The following is a 22,907-nucleotide window of genomic DNA, read 5'->3' as shown; positions in this document are numbered from 1 at the left end:
TCCTTTCCATGTGGCTTCCAAATCTCTGGGGTCTCTGACCTAGCTGTGTGAGATTTCATCGGCATTTCTAGGAAGAACCCGTCCTGTGGAGGAAATCAAAGGCATCTGAAGAGTGTGTCCATCTTTTTTGTCATCTTTCAGACTCTTCTCACTTTTGCTTCTGTTGAGTGGTGGTAGAAGTCCATAACAGCTTGGTTCAATCTCTAAACTCTAGATGAGACCTCATGGCACCATGATTACAATGTCAACTGTTCACTGTGGGCTAAATGAAACAGCTGTTAGATAAGTCAGCAAATTGTTGGAACAGTCTTCTTGTGGCAGAGAAAATTCACATCAGAAGAGGTAAGCACAAGGATGCTACTCAAGGCTATGGAATCTCCTGAGATACAAAAACAAGAAGCAAGGGGATTGTTTAGTCAGATTTCTCAGCCTCCTCTGTGTGATGTTCTTCCCACTGCTGAGCACAGGGAGAGGTGTGCCAGTGGTCCAGCCTGGTGCACACAACTTTTGTTCTTGTAGCTAGAGGACAAAGCTCAAGGTTTTCCCTCTGTGGGCTGAGCTGAGAGACCAGTTTCCACAGGCTCAGCAGTTTGCTAGGGAACTGCCTCTGCCTAAGGAGTCCATTGGGATTTGATTCTTGATGGGGGGTCAGGGGGCTTGGAAGCGAGGGGTGAGACATGCCTGACAAGCCAGGTAGGGTGAGGAGAAGGGGAATGTTCACTGCAGCCATTAGCATGCTGCAGTGCTACAGAGGAATCTAACAATTAAAGTGAGGGAAGATGTGCGAGGGAAGTTTTGTTCCAGGGAGGTGAACATGTCGTCAAGGAACAAAGGCTGCGTGAGTTGTCATGAATAAGATGCGAAGCATCAAAGAAAGAAAAAATTAAGAACAATCTATGCAAAACCTGATCTACAGAAGGATCAAAACACCTGAATTTCTAGACAATTCTCTGTACATAGGTAATTTGTTTTCCTGATCCATGGGCATCAACTATATTCCAAAATAGAATTACAAACTCCTAGTAGAATCAGTAGAATATATTTTGGAATATTTTGGAATATTTTGCATTTTGCTGACTATTTTCACTCTGGCTGAGAGATATAGTGACCAGAATTATAATCACCTTCTGGCCACTAGATCCTCCCTGTGAAGTACCCAGAAAAGGGTAGTACATATCATGAGAAATACATCAAATGGTGGCATTTACTATCCTCCTCCCCAAGCTGGGCATTCTGAGAAATAAGGCAAAAATAAATGAGTCAGAGGAAGATAATCACTCCATCACCTCAAGAGAAAACTGGGACGGACATCTAGCTCTTAAAGTCTATTCATGCAGGTTCTTCTGTGCTCAGCAGCCCACTGCCTGACACCAGTGTGGTAAGCACTATGACTAATATCTAGCATATGTTGTTTGCTTTCTCATTTTCTCCAGAGGAAGCAGCATATGCACTAGTGCGTCTTGTTTGGTAGGATTTTCTGCTCTCTTTTTAAACAGAGGTGCTGCTCTGCATTTATCCTGCAGAAGCAGCTCCAAAAGGTTCAGACCCTGTGCTTTGAGGTGGTGAGGCATGGGACAGTGCTTAATTCTTGCCTGTGTTTGTTCTGCAGCCTCTGAAGGATGAGAAAGTTTTGCCTGACTTGTACAGAGGCTTTACTGTGACTACAGAGTTATCGTGCAGTGCTATCATAACACAGCTTCTCAGGCCAGCAGCTTTTGGCAGTCACTGTCTTTGCCTTAAGACAGAAAAATGCAACCTCTTGAGCATATCAGCAAGCCAACCCCGAGAAATATTGCTAGAGAGATGATCAAACACTTGGATGCACTTTCTGTGAGTTAGCTAGCAAGGCCAGCCCCTTCTGCTGACGTCTTTCCTTTCTATCACACATCAGACTTTTCCCAGTGGAGCTGGAGAACAGGCTTCAATGAAAACTGCCTGTTTGCAGCTATATGGAGATTGCAGGCACCACAATTACTATTTCCTCTCCCTGACCTGGAGCAGCAACTCCATCAGCAGGATAGAAAGGTAGCCTTGTTGCCTAGCAAAGGTGGGGTGATTTATCTGTGTGTCTAGATTGGTCCCTTTGCTGCAAAGAGAATTGCTTTCAGACTTCCAAGGAGAATGAAGCCAGGCTAGAATTCGGAGTGGATTTGAGAGAGCTCCTCTCCCAGGGAGTAGAAAGAGCCACAGGGGTCTCTGTGCTTTCTGTTCCTGTACAGCACAGGACAATGGTTTTGTCTGCTCCAGTTATAGCCCTGGGGGCTACCTTAGGGACTGCAACTAGCATCCTTGCCCTCTGCGGCCTCACCTGCTTCTGCAAATGCAAGCAACCTGGGAAAGGACTCTCAGAAAAGGACCAAGAGGACGAGACGGAAAATACTAAGCCCAGTGTGCTTCAGCCAGTCCAGCAAGTAAGACACAGTCTCTAATTTACTCTGTGATTTTTCTTTAAAGGCAGAGGGTGGGAGTGCAACTTCCCTGTTAGGCTACTCAGCATGTGATTTATGCTGCCTGTTTATCTGCTTACTGTGTTTGGGATATAACAACATGCCAGTGGGAGGAGGAGTGAAGGAAAAACAGAGATGAGCTGGGTACCAGAGAATTACTGGAGCAGCTGCCACGGAGCCAGAGAGAAAGCTGCTAATGGCAGAAACAGGGGATGAGGACTGGAAATGCTGCTTAGTTGTTAAAATAGATCAAAAGAGAAATAATTTCCTAAGAACAGAAGACTGGACTGTACCAGGTGGCACGCAGCATTGTGAAGAGGAGATGGCTTCTGCTGAGATCTCATATAGCAGCTATTTTATTCTATTCACAATATCTCATAGTTCCCTGTCAACAGCTGGTTTCTCGTGAAAACCTTCCCTCCTCCTCCTTCTGCCCTTCCAACTGAGGGGATTAATTATGTGTGAAGTTAAAACAAGGCATTGAAATCATAATAAAAAGCAAACGAGAATCTAGATTGTGATGAATGGACAGTCTCATCACATTGTGAATTTCTTTTTCAGTTATTGTAAAAGCAATGTGGAGTATGGATAGTGTCAGGGATCCCTGTGTGCTCTTTCATTTTTGTTAGAATCCAAACAGACTGATTTACTCCTGAGCCCAGGGCAAGAGGGAGTTAGGGGAATTATAGAACACTTTTAATATACTTATTAATGGGAATCTCTTCTTCAAAGGGAAGTGTTTGATGATTTCCTCGGTTCAATGTGGTCTTTAGAATAAGCTATAGCACTGGTCAGTGTCTCTGAAAGTATTGCCTGTTTGCTGTTGCTCCTGATATTTGTTTGTGCCTGTGTCCTTTCCACTTTGACCTAGCCATTCAACCAAGCATTGTGCCATAGTAGCCCATTCCAAAGACCCATGCTCCATTGTATAACAGTCTTTGTTTGCCTTTTAATTATTTGAGCTGACTGTTATTTTTGGATTCTTAAAGAGTGTAGCTGGAGTTCTAATTGAACTCCTCTGTAATGTTTGTAATTAAATATTCAGTCTTTCTCTGGCTTCCACTCTTACCCTCAAAGCACAAAAGAACCTTGGCATCCTCATGTTCTTGTTGCAGTTTATGCTGAGGAAAGACGACCAAATCTGTAAACAATATTGTAAGAACTGGTGCAGATTCAGAGAATGGCATTAGCAGACCTTGTGGTTGCTGGAGGGGGGAGGAGAGCTGTGAGACGATAGCTCCATTGACCATGGATTAACTTCTGCATGGAGTTTAGGACAAGAGATTGCTGCTAATTCTGAGCCTCCCTCCATGAGCATGGTGAATAACTCCTAGTACCTGTTTGCATTTTCCTAGGATGAATTTCATCTGCTATTCTGTTTGATAGCTTAGTCATGTCCCTTTCATGCTCCTTTCTTGTCTTTTCTACCCCATACAGGGCATTTGCTAACACCTGTATACAAGAATGTACAATGATGCAGAGATTTTTCCAAGTTTAATGTTAATGAAAAATGTGTAACTTTGACAGCCACATCACTTTCCAAAGCAATTTTCCTAGCTGTTGTCTGCAGCAACACAACCCACAGATAACTTTACCATCAGGCTCTTTCTATGAGAGTTTGATGTTGTAATCTCCAAGCCCAGAAACATCTCAAATCCTCCTTTTAACTCAATTCTTAAACTGGGCTTTTTTCTTTTATACAGCTTTTTGGGAAACATCTTGGGAAAGTGTTAATCCATCCTGAATCTTGTCCATGGGGGTGCTATCCTGTTTGCAGGACTGAAATAAGCACTGTGTCTCCATATTGTTCAGTTAAGCTTCCAGTACTCAGCAGCTTACAGTTATGGTCCTCAAAATATGTCTACATTCATAAATTTTGCCATGACTTAATCCAGTATTTGACCAACAGGGGATAAAATTATTCAATTTGCCCTACTATTACCTGAATGATTGCATTCTTTCAGCATTGTAGACTGTTTAATTTGAAGTATTATTTCCAATGTTACTGGCTTTATGTTTTTTTTAAAGAAATCTGGACATATTATAGCAGCCGAGTGAACATTCTCTCACAGAAAGTGCAAAATGTTCTTAGTTTGCATATTCCATATGTTTAGCAATTCTTTCCAATTAAAATAATTTTCTTGCCAGGAACATGAATTCTCCTATGCTGTCACTGAATCAGAATCAGTCTCTATATCTCCAAGAAATGAATTTCAATTTGAGTTCTGAGCTTGTGAAATTTTATTATCTCTATGTTTATAAATTGTTCTGTAGGGACTTTTTTTTTCTAACTGCATTAGTACACAGCATGTCCCAGTCAGTGTTGGACACATTTAATTATTGAAACCTGTCAGGGCCACTGATTCTGATAAACACAGATGACAAAAGAAAGATGTAGCAAGTCTGCATTTTATTCACTTGGCATGTCTCCCATGACAGTGATGCTTGTATTTGCTATAGACAGAGGCTCCCCATGGACATGCCCTGCATACATAAGGAGGAGAAGTTCAAACACAAACATCCATCTGCAAAACTCTGCAAAACAATGAGAAATTGCTGTAAATTTGCAAAGTCTCAGCAAAGCCTGCATAATGAAGATTCCTAAACACATCTAACAATGGCAACAGTCTGGTGCTTTGAGTGACACTGGGCAGGGACACAGAAGGATCATTTGCAGCCTCCTTGCTCCTTTTGGTTCACTTGCTTTCATGCATTTTTGCAGAACTCTCTGAACTCCTCTGCACTTGTCTTTATTTAAGACACAACTGCTGAGTTGCAAAGGAAGCTTCCATAGGGCACTGCTATGTAACTGGATTAGCACACAGCACTTGGGAAAAGAGCTGGCAGCAACATAATAAACAGAGGCAGATGCAGTTGGAAGAGGGGGTGGGCTAGTCCCACTGTGCTTGCATATGTCTCTCGTCTCTAATTCTGCAGAGCAGACAGACAAGAGGAATATTTAGACCCAACAGAGTTCTTAGATGCTGTGTGCTGACGGATTTACCTGGCAAGGTATTTAGCAAGAGGAAGAAGAGATTGTACTAACAATAGCTCAAATTTGTGTGGTGTTTGTCATCCCAAAGGATCTGGAAGTGCTTTGTGTGCTGTCAGCACAGAGCAATACAGACAGGAAGCTCCAGTGTGTGGCCAGTGAGTGGTAGGACAGCAACTCCACACACTGTGTGTGTGCTGGCTGTAATGCTTCTGCACAACAAAAGCAACCTGCCTTTTCTAGCTGCTGTCAGTGATTCCTCATGTGTTCTGCTTGGTTGGTTTGCTTTAATTTTAGAAGAATGGAAAACTGTATTTAAAGTTTGGATGAGTAACTTCACATTTCCTAGGTATTTTAGGACTGATGAGGCTCACATCTCTATAAGAGGGTTCTCACTTACAGCCCCACACCGTGTAATTTACATAATAGCTAAACTCAACTGCATGCTAGGTGAGGATGGCACACAATGACGTCTTTCTTTCTCAGCCCACTTCTCTTTCAAAGCCCTTAAAATTAGACAAGGCAAGATGCTATGTTGCACAGTAGACTTCCTAAACACTGGTGCACTGGCTGCCTCGAGAAGATGGAGTCACTGACCTAATTAGTTCCCTACCACTGCCGAGTGTATGCAACCAGGATCTCCATAAGCAGGATATGACTAGGCTAACGTGCCAGACAGCCCTCTTTCTTCAGCTCTGTTTCTTGAGAGGTAGGTGTGCTTCCTCTGGACATACAAGCTGGGACCAGGAAATCCCAACACAGACAAGAGATTCAGGGCACCATCTACATTCATTATTAATAGGAAACAATAAGACTAATTAAAAACTTTAATTACAGTTATGCACCTTTTCTGTCTTGCCCTCAATCTTCAGCAAAAATAGGTTAGCAGGCAGTAGGTTAGAGATAATCCCACTGCACAGTAATCAACCAAAATGGCTATTATATTTGTGGTTTTTGTCTTCCATGTTTTGGAAACATTAATAACATCTGTTGCAAGGGCTGGAGTCACTTGCTAGTCAGCTTTTGTTCTTCCCCATCAATGAATCCAACTATAAATGAATCATGAATGATTTCAATTTTAAGAAAGGCGGGATCCTTTCTTGGGACATAAGCAGAAGAGAATTGTTCTATTCCACTAACATTTTTTTGTTGTTTTGGGAGAACAGTAATGCCTTTTCTGCCAGCCTTTGCTTGGACTACCCGAGCGTCTTGCAGGTTCTTCTGCTCATCCCATGTTCATGATTCAGCAGGGAATTGAAGTGTTAAAAACAAAATCAGACATCAATCCAAATTTCAGTGCTGGTATAATAAAGGGGGAATGTGTGTCTGATGGTCAGATGGAGCTCTGGTCCACAGAACCAAGAGCCTGAGATGACCACTGAATCAATTTCTCTTGGTTTGCCTGTCCAGGGCTCATTTGTTCAACAGCTCTCCTTAGTCTTGTTGCATCATGGTCATACTTGCTCCATGTTTGATTTATATCTTTCCACTCTTAATACTTACTATATATTCACATAAAATATTCTGGATTCTGGGAGATGTCTGTAGCCTCTTGCTCTTGGATTTGAATTCAAACATCAAGTGAAAACTGCCATATCTTAATCAAAGCAAAATTAACTTTGTGGTCAATTTCTTTACTAAAATGAAAGGATTAACTTACGAAAATATTAACTGATACCAGAACAGAGGAAAAATCAAATTATAAGAAACATATCTTTTTCTTATAGTAATCAAACATCTGTAGAGGAATAAATCTGAAAAGAAACACACCAAGTACAAGGTATGAGTGTTGGCAAGAAAGTCTCCAGACATACAGGCAGTGGTTTCTACAAGCCAAGAAAAAAATGATGGTAGGACTGACCAGAGGCCCTGCTTTTTTCCTGTCTCAGCTCATCTAACGTTAAGAGAATTGGAGGAGTTAATGTAATTTGTGCAAAGTAATAAACAAAGTTTAAATTTTCAGTTCAACATTAAGAAAACTGCAGAGCCAGTCCAGCCTCGAGCACTTCTGAAGTTTCCCAACATTTATGGCCCCAAACCAGAAGTAACTTCACCTGAAATTGTTAACTACACACAGTACTCTCTGAAGACAACTGAAGAACCAGCTCCTGGGAAACATACTGCTTTGGATGAGAATAGGATGAAGATACAAGTCAATGAAGAGCTGTTTGTTCTCCCTCAAAACGGTAGGAGCTTTTGGTCTTCAAACTAACAATTGCTTTAGTGGGTATGGATCTGTAATACTTCTAAGCATAATGTGATTATTGTCAGATAAATAATGTGGAATTTATCAGATGCTTTTCACTTTCTTATCATGAGCATTTTGAGTTTTGCTTTCAACACATTTATTTAGTAGAAGGTAGTAATGGATCTCATAAGGACATTCTGATAACAAAGCTGTAGCTGTATCTTGTTGCAATTTTCGATTCTTTTTTTTTTTCTTTTTTACCTAAACATTTTTTGTTTTGAAAAATCTGTCTCCCTGGTAGCAGACATTTTGTAGAAAACACATTTAGTGTAGTTGTGCTGCGAGCAGTAGCCAGAGTATGTGTGAAATATCTGGACAAAATTAGGCAGAGTATCTCCTCCAGGTCAAATGCTAGCTGTCCAACAACTGTCCTTGTCAGGGATAGTGGAGATCAAAGCTTCTGATTTTCTCTCCTCCTTTATTTCCTTGGTTTGGTAAGATGTTCTTGGCTTATTGTAATATGCAGTGAAACTGAAGGCTGACACCTCAAAGGCTTTTGCCAAACAGAGTTCCTGTTTCCCAGCCAGCCCAAAGGGTAACACTCCCAATCCTGAAACATAAAATTTCTAGAGCCTGAAAGAAAATGCAATCTTAATTATATGCATCTGGCAACATGTTTGGGTTTCTTCCATACTGATTTTTAACTTCACAGCCATATTTTAACAGGGTAATTTACTCTTATGGTTACCACTTTAATAAAACCTTCCTGAAGATTTGCCAGAGAGACAATGCCATCTGCCATTATTTTTGCAGAGTATTATTTTTAGTTGTTTTTAATTTTTTGAGATTACATTTTTGCCCTTCAGGAATGACAATTGCTAGCTTCAACCCTCCAACCTGAGGCTTGTGAGTACAGAAAAGAAAGTGCCATGGCAAGCAGATGCATTGGAGGAAGAGACTGTCTGAGCCACATCCTTAGGTGTCAGGGAAAAGATTATAAGGGTGGAAAGGATGAAAGATGATGGCTGCATTTAGGCTAAAGCTTTATATAAGTGTTGGTGTAAGAGCCTCTCTGCACTGCTAATGGCACAAGCAAGTTTCCTTCCTGCTCTGCCTGATTATATAGCTCAAGTGTTGCTAAAATTAAACAAGAATTGTTGCGTTCTCCTTTTAATGCCACAGTGACCTGGTCTGAACTGTGGCTGAGATTTTTAGGAGGAAGTGGGCTGGTCCCACTATTGTTTTCTGTGTGAATTGGAACTGACCTTGCAGATAACAGCTTTGGATGACAAAAATCTCTGGCTTTCTTTTAGTCTTGCAACTTGCTTTATTTCAGTATGAAATACATACTCAGCTCCAAATTTATGCATGGAGAAACTGCCTTATGGATTCCAAAGTTCATTGCCTTTAAGCTGGTCAGGTGCTATGGAAATGGATGTTTTTTGCATGACAAAGACTTCATTGTTAAAATTAAAAGAGGAACAAAACAAAATGTTTAGAGAAGTCTGACCTAATGCAGAGTTGCACAGCAGTTCAAGAGCAGACTCACAGTCCCACTGCAGAGAACATAAGATTTAATTTAATAATGCCAGTTGACAGAATATAAAACAATATAACAAGTAATGGGTGTTGTTCAGACACTTTGGCCTAGTCATAAGGTAAAAGAGCAAGTGTGTGAATGTGAACCATCATAGAGCACAAGGTGGTGGAGAGCAGAAGTCTTGTCCAAATGCGGTAGAAAGAGCTGAAAGTGCAAGAAAACAGAACAAAAAGGATGCATTATGATGGACGAAGAAGGAAAATAAATTATAGTCCTGCATACAAAGTGCAGAAAAAGTGTGACATTTTGAAAAGTCAAGTCAAGAGAAAGTGGGTTTGCTGTCTTGGGAAGGGGAAGAGCTGCTCGCTAAAGGGTTTATTTCAGTTCCAGGTGTGGTGAAGGACGTGTGCGTCACGGAGCCCCTGAGGCCCGAGCGGGCAGGCGGCGGGCAGCAGGCCCCCGAGCTGCACTACTCCCTGCTCTACGAGCCCCAGCACGCACAGCTGCGCGTGGCCCTCCTCCAAGGTAAGGGCCATGGCCCAACACACACGGTGACTACACTTAGAGACACTTAGAGACACTTCCCCTCCTATCTGAAGGCCAACTGGTGCCCGCAGGACCACTGGAGGTTTCACTGGTGCTGGGCTTGCAGAACAGGAATAGCTGTCAATGTCACTGCTTGAAGAGAGGGTGTAGCTTGGGGAGAGTTGTTCGCACAGCTTTGTCAGGAAACAGGATGGGCTCCTCCAGTCCAAGACATGGTACAAAGCAACCTCCTCTTTTTATTTTTTCCTTTTGGGGGAAGAGGAACGGGGTTACTATCTCCTTCCTCTCCATACCTTTCATTCTTCAACCTGGTCCACTCCCTTCTGCCCTTTCCTCAAGTCAAGTCAAAGCCTGAGCTGGAGATACCAGACTTATTTTAAGTCCCTGTGGCAGCACCTGGTCAGGCAGCCAGGCTCTGTGTCTCTCTCTGACAACTGCAACAGCTTCTCCACTCAGGGCTGGAGCATCATCAGTTCCTCTGGGAGGGTAAAATAAGCTGACTGAATAATTCATGCACAGTGTAGATCTCTGTGGAAACCTAATCAAATCACACCCTCTGAGGCGCGAATTGAAAGGGTGCTGAATGGCAGCCACTGCTGCAGGCCTCCTGCCAGCAGCAAGCCCACAGCTGCCCCTCAGGATGGACACCCACGCTGGCTGGCTGCCACCCTGGCTGCCCCCTGTGCACAGGACCTGCTTGCCAGTGCTGCTCCCCTGAGAAGCCAGGAGAGCCCTGTGACCCACAGGTCCTGGCAGCTCAGGAGCAGCTGTCCTTGGACTGTCTGCAGCAAGGACAACACTTTTTCCCTCAAAGCCGTGATATTCAATGACCCCTTGGAGGAGGGCGCGCTCCTCTTGCTGCTGGAGAAGGCAGTGCAGCTCTGTTGCTGCAACTGAAGAGGAGTGTGAAATGCCATTCTCACTCTAGACTTTTCAAAATAAAGGGGATATAAAATTAGGGATGAATGTCTCTTGATGCAGATCTTTTGGGCTGTGGAGTAGCTTCTGATGGATTCATTTACCAGAGGTTGGACCAACAGAATGCAATAACCCTTAGACATTGGCCTGGAGGGATGGATGTGTGCCAAGGGAAGCTCTATCCCATCTCTGATATCTGTGACTGACCTTCCTGCTTTTAAAGTCATTGTAAGAAGCTTTTTTTGTGTGCCAAGGTAAAAGTAAATGCAAACTGCCAACCTCTGTTTCACGCTGCCTCGCTTCAGTGCAGTTCTGCATCTTTCAACAAAATGTGTTTCCTTGAACTCAGCTGTTGCTGTCCCAAACACTGGCAGCATCCTTCTGCACTGGCACTAGGACAGGGACATTGTGCAGCCTGAGGAAAACACCACAGCATGGACTCACAGCTTAATCTGCCCCCACGCAGGCAGGAACAGGGGTCAATGTCTATGCAGCTGTTTTATTTTATGGCTATTGTGAAACAAGCAATTTAGCCACAGATATTTCAGGACTGTCTTTTGTGACAGGTTCTTACTATCCATCTTTTCCAGCTATGCATGACGGAATGAGCGGGGACCAAGACACTGGCTGCCATTGCTACATACTGGGCACCCTGGAGAGCAAGTCTGGCATTGCTGAGGCCCAGACAGAGCTGAAGAAGAAGGTACTTCACACCCTTTGGGAGGAGGTGCTGCAATTCCCATTAACAGAGGAGGAGATGCCAGGAGGAACACTGACTCTTACCCTGAGAAACTGTGACAAGTTCTCCAGGCACAGCATTGTGGGGGAACTGAAACTGAACCTTGCTGAAATGGAGGAATCCTTTGGGAAGGCCCAGTGGGAAAGGCTGAAGAGCCCAGAGAAGGTATGGACTCCATCTGTCGGTAGCTCAGAAACCCTAATGATTAAGAGTTTAGACAAGAGAAACCCTTTTTCTAGAGAGCTGCATGCGAGTGGGTGGCTTTATTTGTTTGGAGCAGGTTTAGAGGGGTGATGTGTGACTGCAGAGATCACTCAGCACAGCTCTGTGCTGGTCTGTAGCTCATCATATCAGAAGCCCTTCTCTCTAATGCTCCCAGCTGTTAATGTGTCACAACTCCCTCAACTCCTCCCCAAGTACATGACAATCTGACATTGGCATTTGTAATGCTATGTCTAGGAAAAAGTGTGTGAGCTGCTGAGAATTACTGATACAGGACCAGAGTGGCAAGAGCTGAAGTATCAGAGTGCCTGCAGAGGAACTCTGCAAATCTGGGTGTGGTAGGGCACCTAGTGGCACCCCACGGAGCCGTAATCTAGGAGTGAAATACATTGTTGGGACTGGAATGCTGGATTGAAGGACACTTACCAGAATCAATCCAGTGCTATTTGTTCTGGGAGATATCAAAATGTCATTCATTGTATTATGTTGGTTTCCTTAAACATCAAAACCTTCCTTTCTTCCCTTACCCACATTTTGCCAGTTGCACAGATGGGAAAAAATGGAGGGAAGAATTCCAACAGTTCTTGAAGCGGGTACAGGGGATGCTTCATGCGCACATTATAATTTCTTGCACGTTTCCTCAGGAGCCTTTTCCCAGCCATGAGCTAGGTTGCTCTTCTAGCAGCAGCAATTCACTTGACATGGCAGCAGGATGCTGCTACTGCTGCTGCTCACTCATCACAACAAGTGGTACCTCTTGTAGTCTGCTGTGGTGCGGCTGAGCAATGCAAAACAACACCAGCACCACCACTAAGCACGATGAAACAAATTATTGCCTGTCACCATCAGGGGTGAGTGCTCTCCACTGTGAGCTGGCCACAGACAGAGAGGACACTGTTAGCATTCCTGATTTCCAATAGGGCTGATCTCTCTGATAACCACTTGAAAATTAACAGGACTGTCCACTCTAAAAAAACATCTGTCAGGGACAGAGGCAGCAGAAACAAACGGGTGGTCTGAATGAGTTTAATAAACTTCAAGCACAGGACTCACTATTTGTCTAATAGCTGTAACCCTCCCCCTCTCCCCCCACACTGAAGTATTTGCTTATTTAGCAATACACAAGGAACAGCCTGTTCACAGCAATGATAAGTTGTTACTCCAGTGCACCTGATGGAGTCCTGGTATACAGGGAATTCTGCCTTGGTCCAGCTTCACAACCACACACAGAAACAGTACAGCATTCATTTCTTCTCCAGGCTGACAGCAGAAGGTTAACACCAGCAGTACTGCTGAACAGTGCCCCAGTTTGAGCTGAGGATGTGCAGTGAAAGCTGAATTTGCGTCATCTGGGACCTGAGAGAGCCAACCATTGCACAGATAGCTTATGTATACAGATCCTGAATCATTCGTTGAGAACCGGAGAGGGAGGGAGGGAGGGAGGGAGGAAGAGCTGATCAAAAAAGAGGAGCTATTTTTGACAGCATTCATCCAGGAACAAAGTTACTGAGCTTTGTCAAAAGTGTGACATTTCCTTGAAATGCCGGGAAGGGCAGAAATTTTGTTCTTACCTTCCCAGTAATTCTCCCACACACAAGGGAAGGAGCCCAGAGTGGAGCTTACAGCTGACCAGGTAATGCAATTAGCATTCAGGAATTCATTGAGTCCTGTGAGCAATGCAAAGAGTAGATACTGTAGACTGATATCCTTATCTCGTCTTCCTTCCCTCCCACTGCTTTGCTAATGACAGTAATGATAGTGGCTTGATGATAGTGTGTCCTTGCATAGCAACTTCCCTTTTGTGATTTCGTGGTGCCCTGCACGTAAATCATTGATGACCCCTTGTTGCTTTTTATTCATTTTGTATAGAAAGAAAGACTGAAGCTCTGATGGTTGTATGAATTTTCAGGATTTCAGCACAAAATATAGGTTATGGATTTAATAGGAAAAAAGAAAGAAAGAAAACAAAGCCCAGAAGGGGAAGTACCTCTGGTTTGGTCTGTTCAAACAAAACTCCAGCAGAGACCAACCATTGCAGGTTTTGTTTTCATGTGGATACAGGCTGGCCAAAAACTTGATCAGCACACTAGGAGCTAGAAAGTCATAGGTACAAGATGTGATCCGAGTACAATGCGTGTGTTTGTGTGTGTGTGCACGTCTACAGAGCCCCACCCCCTCCCAATCTCCACTGCATCTATCTGTGCCTGCAGCTACAGGAACCAAATTCTAGCCAACAGCTACAGAATGGGACCTGCTGAGATGTAGTGGGGGTAAATAAACAAAAGCAGCTTGTGACAAGCCTAAACGCTGGGTTTGCATTGAGCTGGTGTTTGGGTTTGTCCCTGAGTGTACAATTCTTTTGTAGTGGGCATACAGGCATTTGAAACTGCTTTTTTCTATGTGTGGGCTTTTCTAAGTTCCACTTCAGTTTAAGACAGGATTCATATAAGTGAAATGCATACAAGCCCTTCATTGCTACCTGAGTGCATGAAAAACATATTTACTTGGGCTGACTTGGGATTGAATTTCAGGCTTCCTTGCTAATGCCCTTCCAACTGATTTGTGCAGGACAAATTAGTCATTCGAACCAGACAGTGATGACAGCCATGTTTTCTGGAGAGTCAATCAGCTCATGGAGAGCATACAGGGGCCTGTCCTTGCCTGTTTCGAGAAACTGGTTGAAAACTTAATTTGAAATATTTATGGCTCACTTAGTAGCGACACTGCAGAGCACAGAAATAGCCTGGAGAGAAGGGCTGTCTGTCCTCGAGGATGTAGAACACGCTAAGGAGCCCAGAATGAGTCTGTTGAATTGGCATTGGCTTTCTGGGACTCTTCTGGGTCATTAACCTCACACTAAACCAGATTTCTGTCACAAGCTCCCACTCACTGAGAGAATAACTACTCCCTTTTTGTTCCTTGCCATGGGCTGTCAGCTCTGCACACAATGGTGTGGGATTTTTCTCCTTCCCTGCTGGCTCCTGAGAAGGAAATGGCATTACTCTCTTATAGGAGAGCAGCGGTGGTGTGACTGTGTCCCTAGGCTTTTCCCCCAAGGGCTGCTTATCCAGGGCAAATGGAAGTAAGGGGAAAGGGAAAGGGAAAGGGAAAAAGGGAGAGTCTCCCACAGGGGAAGCAGGGAGAGCTGCTCACAGTCCTGATGGAAGGCAGGTGGGAAGGAAGAGTGTGGGAATTCATAAAATCAGAGGGTTTTGGGAAAGCTGCAAAAGGCAAGCCTCAGAGACAGTAGAACTATGATTAGAGCTAAGCAATAGCCATGAGATAGGTCAGCAGAAAAATTATGTGAAACATAGAAAAGTAAGGACAAATAGAACAATGGTCTGTGTATTAACACTTGTCTAGAACAACTCCCTCAGCTACAGAAAAGTTTATCTAGCAAGATATTAGGAAGTTTTAAGCTTAATAATGGAGCTCTGTGCATTGCGTTTTAAGGCTTACAAGCAGGTATTGTATTTGAAATAAGCAAACAGTGTTTTAACTGAAGGTACGTGTGCTTATTGGTTGGATAGAACTACTGTCAATGTGCTTTTGCTTTGTGTGATTGGTCAAAAAACTTTTAAAGTAAGTTGTAGCATTAAGTTCTTGGTCTGCTGCCTGGGATGTGAGCTGATGGCATCTTCCCATTGTCATAACCATGTAATGAGACTGATGCTGAAAAATAAAACAGCTCAAGGCACGTTCTGAGCAGTTCTGTCCTGTTCGTGATTTGTACTGTGCCCAGCTTGTGGAGGATTACAGCTGGGCTAGGTTTTTTCTCATACAAAATAGGGTGTCAGGTAAGGTGCAGTCCAGCTCCAGGTCAGACATAAATACAGAGCAGTTAGGGGGTCTCTCAAAATAGGAATTTCTGACTATTTGCACTGCATGCCAGCCCCAGATCTTCTTCTGATTAAATATTGCACTAAAAGTTGATGTCCAGAAGCAGTTACTTCCGGTGCCATAAGGATTCAGTAACTCACATTATGGGAGCCTTATGAGCCGCAGGCATCTTCGCCAGGTTTATTCTCATCCAGGGTAACTGGAAAGATCTCCTGTACAGAGAGAAAACTTGGTTGGTCCATGACCTTCTACCCATCAGTTGCTTTCCTAATGTTCTGGCCAAGATTATATAAAAATTAACCCTTTCTGTGTCTCCATTTCCAGGAGCCATCCACAGGCCATGGGGAGGTTCTGCTCTCTATTAGCTACCTGCCAGCAGCTAACCGCCTGCTGGTGGTGATTATTAAGGCTAAAAACCTCCATTCCAAGCAGCTGAAAGATCTCCTTGGAAGTGGTGAGTGTTATAGCAAGGAAACAGGTACTGTTCATTCTGCTATTAGGTAAATCTAGAAAGAAAGTGGGAAGGGTGAAGTCTAGCAGGAAAAAAAAGAAGTCTGGCTTAGAAAGCCAAAGAGATCTGAATAATTTCTAAAAAGTGAAAACCAAATGCCCCCTGACCAATATTTCTACTGTGCTGTCTGATGTCACCAGTGTAAATTCTCTTGCAATTTTTTTGATTTTTGGGTGCAGATTCAGGCATCACAATATAAAAAAATATTAAGATATTAGAGTGTCCAAAGGGGGGCCATAAGGATGGTGAAGGGCCTGGAGTGGAAGCCTTATGAAGAGTGGCTGAGGTCACTTGCTCTGTTCAGTTGGGAGAAGAGGGAGGGGAGCCCCTCTTCATGGTCTTCAACATCCACAAAAGGGGAAGTGAAAGGGGAGGCACTGATCTCCTCCCTTGTGGACAGGGACAGGGCCTGAGGACATAGCATGGAGCTGAGTCAAGGGATACTTAGCTTGGTCACAGCACCAGCCTGACTGATTGAGTTCAAAAAGCATTTGGACAACACTCTTGGGCACACCACATGATTTTTGGGGTGTTCTGTGCAGGGTCTGGAGTTGAACTCCATGATCCTGATGGGTCCCTTCCAACTCAGCCTCTTCTAGTCTAGTCTAGTCTATTTGTTGCATGCTCATTAACATGAGGTCTCTCTCCCCTCCTTATACAGATGTTTCTGTCAAAGTGACACTGAGGCATCAGTCACTGAAGCTGAAGAAGAAGCAGACCAAACGTGCAAAACACAAGATCAACCCTGTGTGGAACGAGATGATCATGTTTGAGGTGCCTCATGAGCTCCTGCGTGCCTCCAGCGTGGAGCTGGAAATGCTGAGCCAGGATGGAGCTGGCCAGAGCCATGTGCTTGGCAAGTGCAGTCTGGGCTTACATGTCACAGGCACAGAGAGGAGCCACTGGGAAGAAATGCTGAGGAACCCCAGGAAACAGATAGCCATGTGGCACCAGCTCCACATGTAGGCTCATCATGATTCTGACAAGATTCCCACCAGGCCACAGAGCCTGGGAGAATAAGCTGGGTTTCCTCTTCCACCTTCACCGCCATGAAATTGCTCAGCACAGCATTCTTACTATTCCACCCTTTGCTGATCTTCCTGACCATTCTAGCCCAGGAAACTGTCTGGAAATGTATTTAAAGGACAGTGTCTCACCTAATCAAGTGGTTGTCTCAAACAATGGGCTGGCTGCCTGGATGATTTGAATTCGTTTTATCTACCTGCCCACTTTCTCTTCTGAGAGGTCGCTGTTTCTGTAGAGGAGCAGAGCGAAGGAAAGAAGAGCAAAGTTATCATGGAAATGTAAGCCCTTCATTGGCATCTAGTGCTGTCACCCAAGTCTCTTGATGAGTGTTGGCTCCATAATCACAAACACACAACTGTTTTATCAATCACTGCTTTTCATAATGCTCCACAAGACTGAGAAATGAAGATCAGAGAACTGACTGTCGTGGCAGGCACAAAGAATGAGTATGAAAAAGAGAGTGAAGCCAAAGTGCAGTAAATGAATTCCTAGAAAAATACACAGAATGAAGGGAGAGAACAGAGGAAGAAGAAAGGGAGAGACAGTCAACACCCTCATCCTGTGCAGCCTTTGAAGCAAACACTGCCGAGCAAGAAGTCAAATACCTTCCTTTACTTTAGTTTCCTGGAGAGTTTGATACCTTGTATTTAAGATTCATGAAAACTGCTGAAAATATGAGTGTTTCAGGACCCCTTATCAGAATACCTGCACCATTTATCTTTCTATGGTGTCATCCAGGAAGATCCTAAATACGGACAAAAAGTTATTGTTGATGTTACCTCCTAAAACTTGGACCAAATCTTTCTGTTTACTGCCATATTTTCTGTCTGGGTTTATCCCAAATTTCAAATATGCTATTTATATTCCAAGCAACATCTAAAATTGGGCAAAAGAAGTGGGATCATTCCATACCTTAGCAACTGATAGATGGTTTTGGTTTGACAGTTAACTATTGCACTCAAATCCTCATACCAGCATTACTCAAAGACAACCCTTATTAACTGCCATGTATTTCATCACTTCCAGACAGAAGGAATTCACCAACCAGACAGACTCTCCAGGGCTTGTTTTTTGTGTGCAGTTTAAAGATTTGATGTGGCTTAAATGTTACTTCTGACTGTCCTTTTTTTTGTGTTTCCAGATGGACTGAAAGTCTGGCATTGGCAGTGATAATGTCATGACCCTATAAGCACACTGCTTGTCTTACTACTTTTTTTCAAGTAGTAGACACAACTATAGGGGACTTCCATGGGGACAAGGCATCCAAAAATCTGGAAACAGAACCATATAATTTGTAGCCCTGAAAATCTCAGAGAGCTTCATATTTGCAGGGTCAGATTGCTTCTTGTTTAAATCAAAATATTAAGCTAACCTTTAACTAGTATCCATCCCATTCTGATGGTGCAGTCTAACAAGTCTAGCAGCTTGTCAAGGGAAGGCTGCCATCCTGTTGGCAAAGAGAAAACAACAGAACCAGTGTCTAAAACTGGCTGAAGCCCAGGCACAATGGGTTATGAACTGGGAAATGAAGTTCAGCTGGAAGTCAGTAACTAGGGGTGACTGGGACTGGTCAGGAGACTGACAGAGTTTAGCACCTTCAAAAATGACCTAGACAATGGTGCAGAGCATGGCCTCAGCAGGTTTGTACGTGATGCAAAACTTGAGTAGTGATTGATACACAAGGCAGTTGTGCTGACATTCAGCGGGATGCTGAGAGAAATGCTGGAGAAATGCTGGGCTAACAGGAACCTCCTGAAATTCAACAAGGAGAAGTGGCACCTGAGGAAGAACAACCTTACAGTGCAGGGGTGAAGGCTGACAATCTGCAAAGGAGCTTTCCAGAAAAGGACCTGGGTGTCCTGGTGGACACCAAGTTGAACATGAGCCAGCAGTGTGGTCTTGCAGCAGAGAAGGACAACAGTGCCTTGTGCTGCATTAAGCAATGCCAGCAGGTCAAAGGAGGGTGAGCACCATTGAGGGCACTTCTGGAATGCTGTGTCTGTTGCTGGACTCCCCCGGGCAAAAAGGTACGGAGATTCTGGGAAGAGTGCAGCAAATGGCCATGAAGATGTTTAAGAGACTGGATCATCTTCTATACAACAAGAGTCTGAGAGAGCTGAAACTGTTTAGATCAATGAGTACAGATACCTGATCTGGGAGAGGACAAAAGAAGACGGAGAGAGATTCTTCACTGGTGGCCAGTGACAGGACAAGAGTCAAGATCACAAGTTGCAATGTAGGTAATTCCATTTGAACACTTGAAAAATACCAAAAATAAACGCGCTTTTTTACTGTGAGTATAATCAAATACTGGAACAAGAAGAGGTTGTTGGGGGTCCCCATGCTTGGAGACAGTGAAATTTTGATGAGATACAGCGTGAACAACCTGCTTTAGTCTATCCCACTTTGAGAAGGGGTGAGTTTGGACAATATGATCTCCAGAGGCCCTTTATATCCTCAGCAATGCTATGATTCTGTGAAGAAACTGACAAGGTTGATGCACACTTAAAACTGTTGTCTTTACACTACTATTTCTTTTGTGGGTGGTGTAGCCAGGAGTTACAGGATCATTTTGAAGAGAGCAATAAAATCTTCTTTGAGCAACCAGACAGACAGAAAAGCTAAGTATGCCCATGAGTCTTGCACCCAATATTTTAATCTCTGATATTGATCTGTTGGCTAGAGGGCATGCAAATGAAAAGAAAATTGGTTTCTGGTTTTGCTCTTCTTGTATAGGGTTTTGTTTACGAACAAAAAGCTGTAGGACACTGTGAGTAAACTGGACTGTGAGTAAACAGGGGTCTAGTTGATAGTGAATTCTTAATGCTTACTGTGATCCTGATTTGTCTGTAGATGTACCTATAGGTATGGAGTAATCATTTCCATATAAGTGCAGAAATTATTGGAATGTTGGCCTAATTCACGTATAGGTTCCAGGCAGCACTGTTATTTTTGAAGGCTAATGATAAGAAGGATAACTTCACACAATGATGCTATTTGGCTGGCAAGGGAAAGCCTGAAGGGCCAAATATTTGTCTTGCTGCCAACTCCTCTAGTTCTGCATCCTGCTTGTTTCACTGAGCCTTTTATAACATCTTGATGACTGATTGTAAACAGCATTATCTGCCTGTGCCCTGGTGATTCTGGCACACCCTGTAATAGATATCAATCAATCCTATGGCATTTAAAAGAATAGCTCCTCAGAATCTGACTTAGCTGTGCAAAACAATGTCCTCTTTTACAGCAGACAAATACTGTGTATACACACTACTTAACCACGAATCTGTCTTAGGAGCCAAGCGGTGCCATCAGCGTTAATGAACGGCATTGTTTCCTCCTTTGCTGCAGTGGGATTTAATGGGAAAGAGCGAAAGAGTGAAAATGCATACATCTGCCCCGGATGGATCATTCTTCTTGTCTGGCATTTTAGCCTGCAAAGAATGCTCCTGGCCATCAGCACAGCCCGAACAAAGGCTGCCAGGAGCCCCTGGGAGGAGGCGGCCGCTCGCCGGGGCTGACAGCGGGCACGTAACGGGACGGGGAATGCTGCGTACGTGTGGTACCCGAGGGGCAGGGGCGCCCAGCCCGGCCCTTTGAACTCTGCTAACGGGGGCTGTGTGTCACCCATCGCATTCCAGCGTCTGCCCGCGCCCTGCCCTCATCCCTCACAACAGCCTGAGCAGCAGTACCTGGCTGTGCCTGAGCCTCAGCACCCCAAGGGCCGAGGTGCGACGCTGTCCCAGCAGACAAAGGGCTGGAATGGTTGTGGTAGCTGACAAAGTCATGAAGATAAATCCGAGGTATTTGGAAATGCCATTGTATCAAGCAGCTTCAGCAATTTGAGCTGTCAAAGTATCACTGAAGTGCACTAAGGACAGAGCCAGATAGACCCTCTGTTTTCAGCTCCTGAAGCTGAAAATGCAGGAGCATCAGCAAGCACCACTGTGTATTAAATTAAAGGATGCTGCTTATAAATTGTGTCATAAGAGAAGAAGCAAAAAACCCCAGTTATGGCAATTAATGTTCCTAAGACATATGTGTGACCAAAAGCAGCCACAAGAGTCCCCAGTGGCTAGTTAGTGGCTGGACTGATTATTTTGCCTGTTATAAGAATTAACATGAAGCTGGAAGCCAAGAGACTATAGGGAATAGGGAAGGAGAAAACAAACAAACAAACAAACAAAAAACCATGGTGGGAGGCAGTCTACCTGGTTAGAATGAATTATCCTTTTCACTAAAGGTCAGAATTGTGAGTTTAAGGACAGGGATTCACAGTCCCTCATCCAGTGACAAAGCACAACCAGATTACTGTAAAAAAGCCTGAGAAATGCAGCTCCCAGTATATTACCCAGCTTTGCCTGGGAAAGGTGACCTCTGCTCAGAGGAGAGGGCTAAGAGGCCAGAGGAAATGACTTGTGACTACGTTGAGTTCCTTTGTTACAATATAGACTGTAGTCATCTGTTTTGCCTCAACCTGCCCTCAGAGCTAGATCTTCCTCCCTAAAAACGATCTAGTTTGATTTAAAGCAATTTGTCCTACAGTAGAAGGATTAATAAGCACAAATCATCAATAGTCACTAGAATATCTGGGATGTTTTAGACTCATTACTACCTTCAGCACCCTTCCCCAGTTGTAAGGGGAGTGGTTACAGCTGGTGCCCTGTAAGGGTAATATTTTTTCCGTGCAGGGTTTTCTCCTCAATTGTTGTCCCAAATATCCTTGCATGCTAATAAGAAACATGTTTGCTTTTCAAAGAGGTAATACATCAGAAAGCAATGGAAAATTCCTTTCAGCAGGACTGGGAAAATTTTCAGGCTCAATTATTTTCTGCCAGGTACTGATGGGCTTTCAATACCTTGAACGGCTGTACCTTGTATTTTGCTAGCATCTGTCGTCAGTATTATCTGGCAGTAGCATTCAAAACCACTCTTTTTTTTCCCCCAGAATGAAGTATGTTGTAATTTGGGCCCTAGAATTATAGCACAAGGTTTGCCCAAATTTTCCTAATGTCTGAGGTGAGTTGACTACAATGAGATTTATTAAGAACTGGAAGCTAAGTGGCTTGGACCATGCTTCTTGAACTCTTTTGAAGGTCAGTTTGAAGTCTGATTGAATTAAAGGACAGAGCTTTGACAGCATTTTTATGTGTTTCAGAATTTAACTAGGTATTAAAATGTATTTGGTTAATTTGTTGAAAGATAAGCATGATGACTAAATAGTAACACTCAACACATAGTATTATTTCTTCTGTTTTCAATATGCACAAGAAAAGTAGCAAAGTGAAATAGTGATTTGTGGCCTTCCAGCATGAGGGGGCTTTTCTGCTTACTTGTTCCTTTGGTGTCCCAGTGTGTTTATTGTACAAGGCCAGATATTGTTTGTCAAGACTTTATATTATTCTCACAATCCAATGCACAAAATCAGAGCATGATGCTGAGCCATTGTGTCTTATATTACAGCACAACATGTAAAACACTGCAAGTAAATAATTCCAAGCTGTACCAGTGCTGTGTCTGCATTGTTTACTCTACAGTAAGTCCCCTCTGCTTGCAGCTCATGTCAGGGTCACGGAGTGCTGGCATGAGTCTACAGAAGATGCTCTGAAGGGTGTCATCAAAGGATGGGTGTACGAAGAGAAGAGGAGGAGTCAGCAATAGAGTCCTGTCCTGGGCAAGCACAAGAAATCTACTGGCCTTTTCAGCAAGGTGGCAGCAAAGCAAAGCTCTAAAGGAGCTACAAGAAGATTAGAGAATGGGATCTGGGAACCAGTTTCTTCCCAGACACTGGCTCCATCTCTGAAACAAAACTAAGAAGTGAATTTAGAGGTTTTTTTTTTAAATTATTATTTTGTTTTTTGCCAGTCTCAGTACTTTCAAATTGGTATTGATGATACTCTGTAAACCATGCATTCATTAGGCGGAAAACATGCTTGGCTGA

General features: G+C 43.5%; 1 protein-coding gene across 4 annotated transcripts; it reads left to right on the top strand.

The window, feature by feature from the left end:
* The first annotated feature begins 1,931 nt into the window (after window positions 1-1,931).
* SYT13 (synaptotagmin 13) lies at window positions 1,932-22,471 on the top strand. Of its 4 annotated transcripts, none has more exons than XR_009274853.1 (7): window positions 1,932-2,411; window positions 7,403-7,625; window positions 9,552-9,692; window positions 11,222-11,535; window positions 15,757-15,886; window positions 16,605-19,205; window positions 20,318-22,471. XR_009274853.1 is itself a non-coding variant. In XM_058807593.1 (6 exons), the coding sequence occupies exons 1-6, from the start codon at window positions 2,229-2,231 to the stop codon at window positions 16,907-16,909; spliced, it is 1,290 nt and encodes a 429-aa protein (XP_058663576.1). In that variant the 5' UTR covers window positions 1,932-2,228; the 3' UTR covers window positions 16,910-22,471. The 4 variants fall into 4 exon arrangements, 2 of the variants coding, with proteins under 2 accessions (XP_058663576.1, XP_058663574.1); XR_009274852.1 differs by having other exon boundaries at window positions 20,262-22,471; XM_058807593.1 differs by having other exon boundaries at window positions 9,558-9,692; window positions 16,605-22,471.
* The last annotated feature ends 436 nt before the right edge of the window (window positions 22,472-22,907 follow it).

This window comes from Ammospiza caudacuta, chromosome 6 (assembly GCF_027887145.1).
Source record: "Ammospiza caudacuta isolate bAmmCau1 chromosome 6, bAmmCau1.pri, whole genome shotgun sequence".
Lineage (NCBI taxonomy): Eukaryota > Metazoa > Chordata > Aves > Passeriformes > Passerellidae > Ammospiza > Ammospiza caudacuta.
The sequence above is the reverse complement of the archived record's forward strand: the minus strand, read 5'-3'. Positions and strand labels throughout refer to the sequence as shown.

What these genes read in the sequence shown, in the direction of transcription:
- SYT13 (XM_058807591.1), top strand. Translation starts at nt 2,229, where the DNA reads ATGGTTTTGTCTGCTCCAGTTATAGCCCTGGGGGCTACCTTAGGGACT. An exon ending in GCGCGTGGCCCTCCTCCAAG is followed by an intron (nt 9,693 to 11,221) that starts GTAAGGGCCATG and finishes CATCTTTTCCAG; the next exon opens with CTATGCATGACGGAATGAGC. An exon ending in GGCTGAAGAGCCCAGAGAAG is followed by an intron (nt 11,536 to 15,756) that starts GTATGGACTCCA and finishes CTCCATTTCCAG; the next exon opens with GAGCCATCCACAGGCCATGG.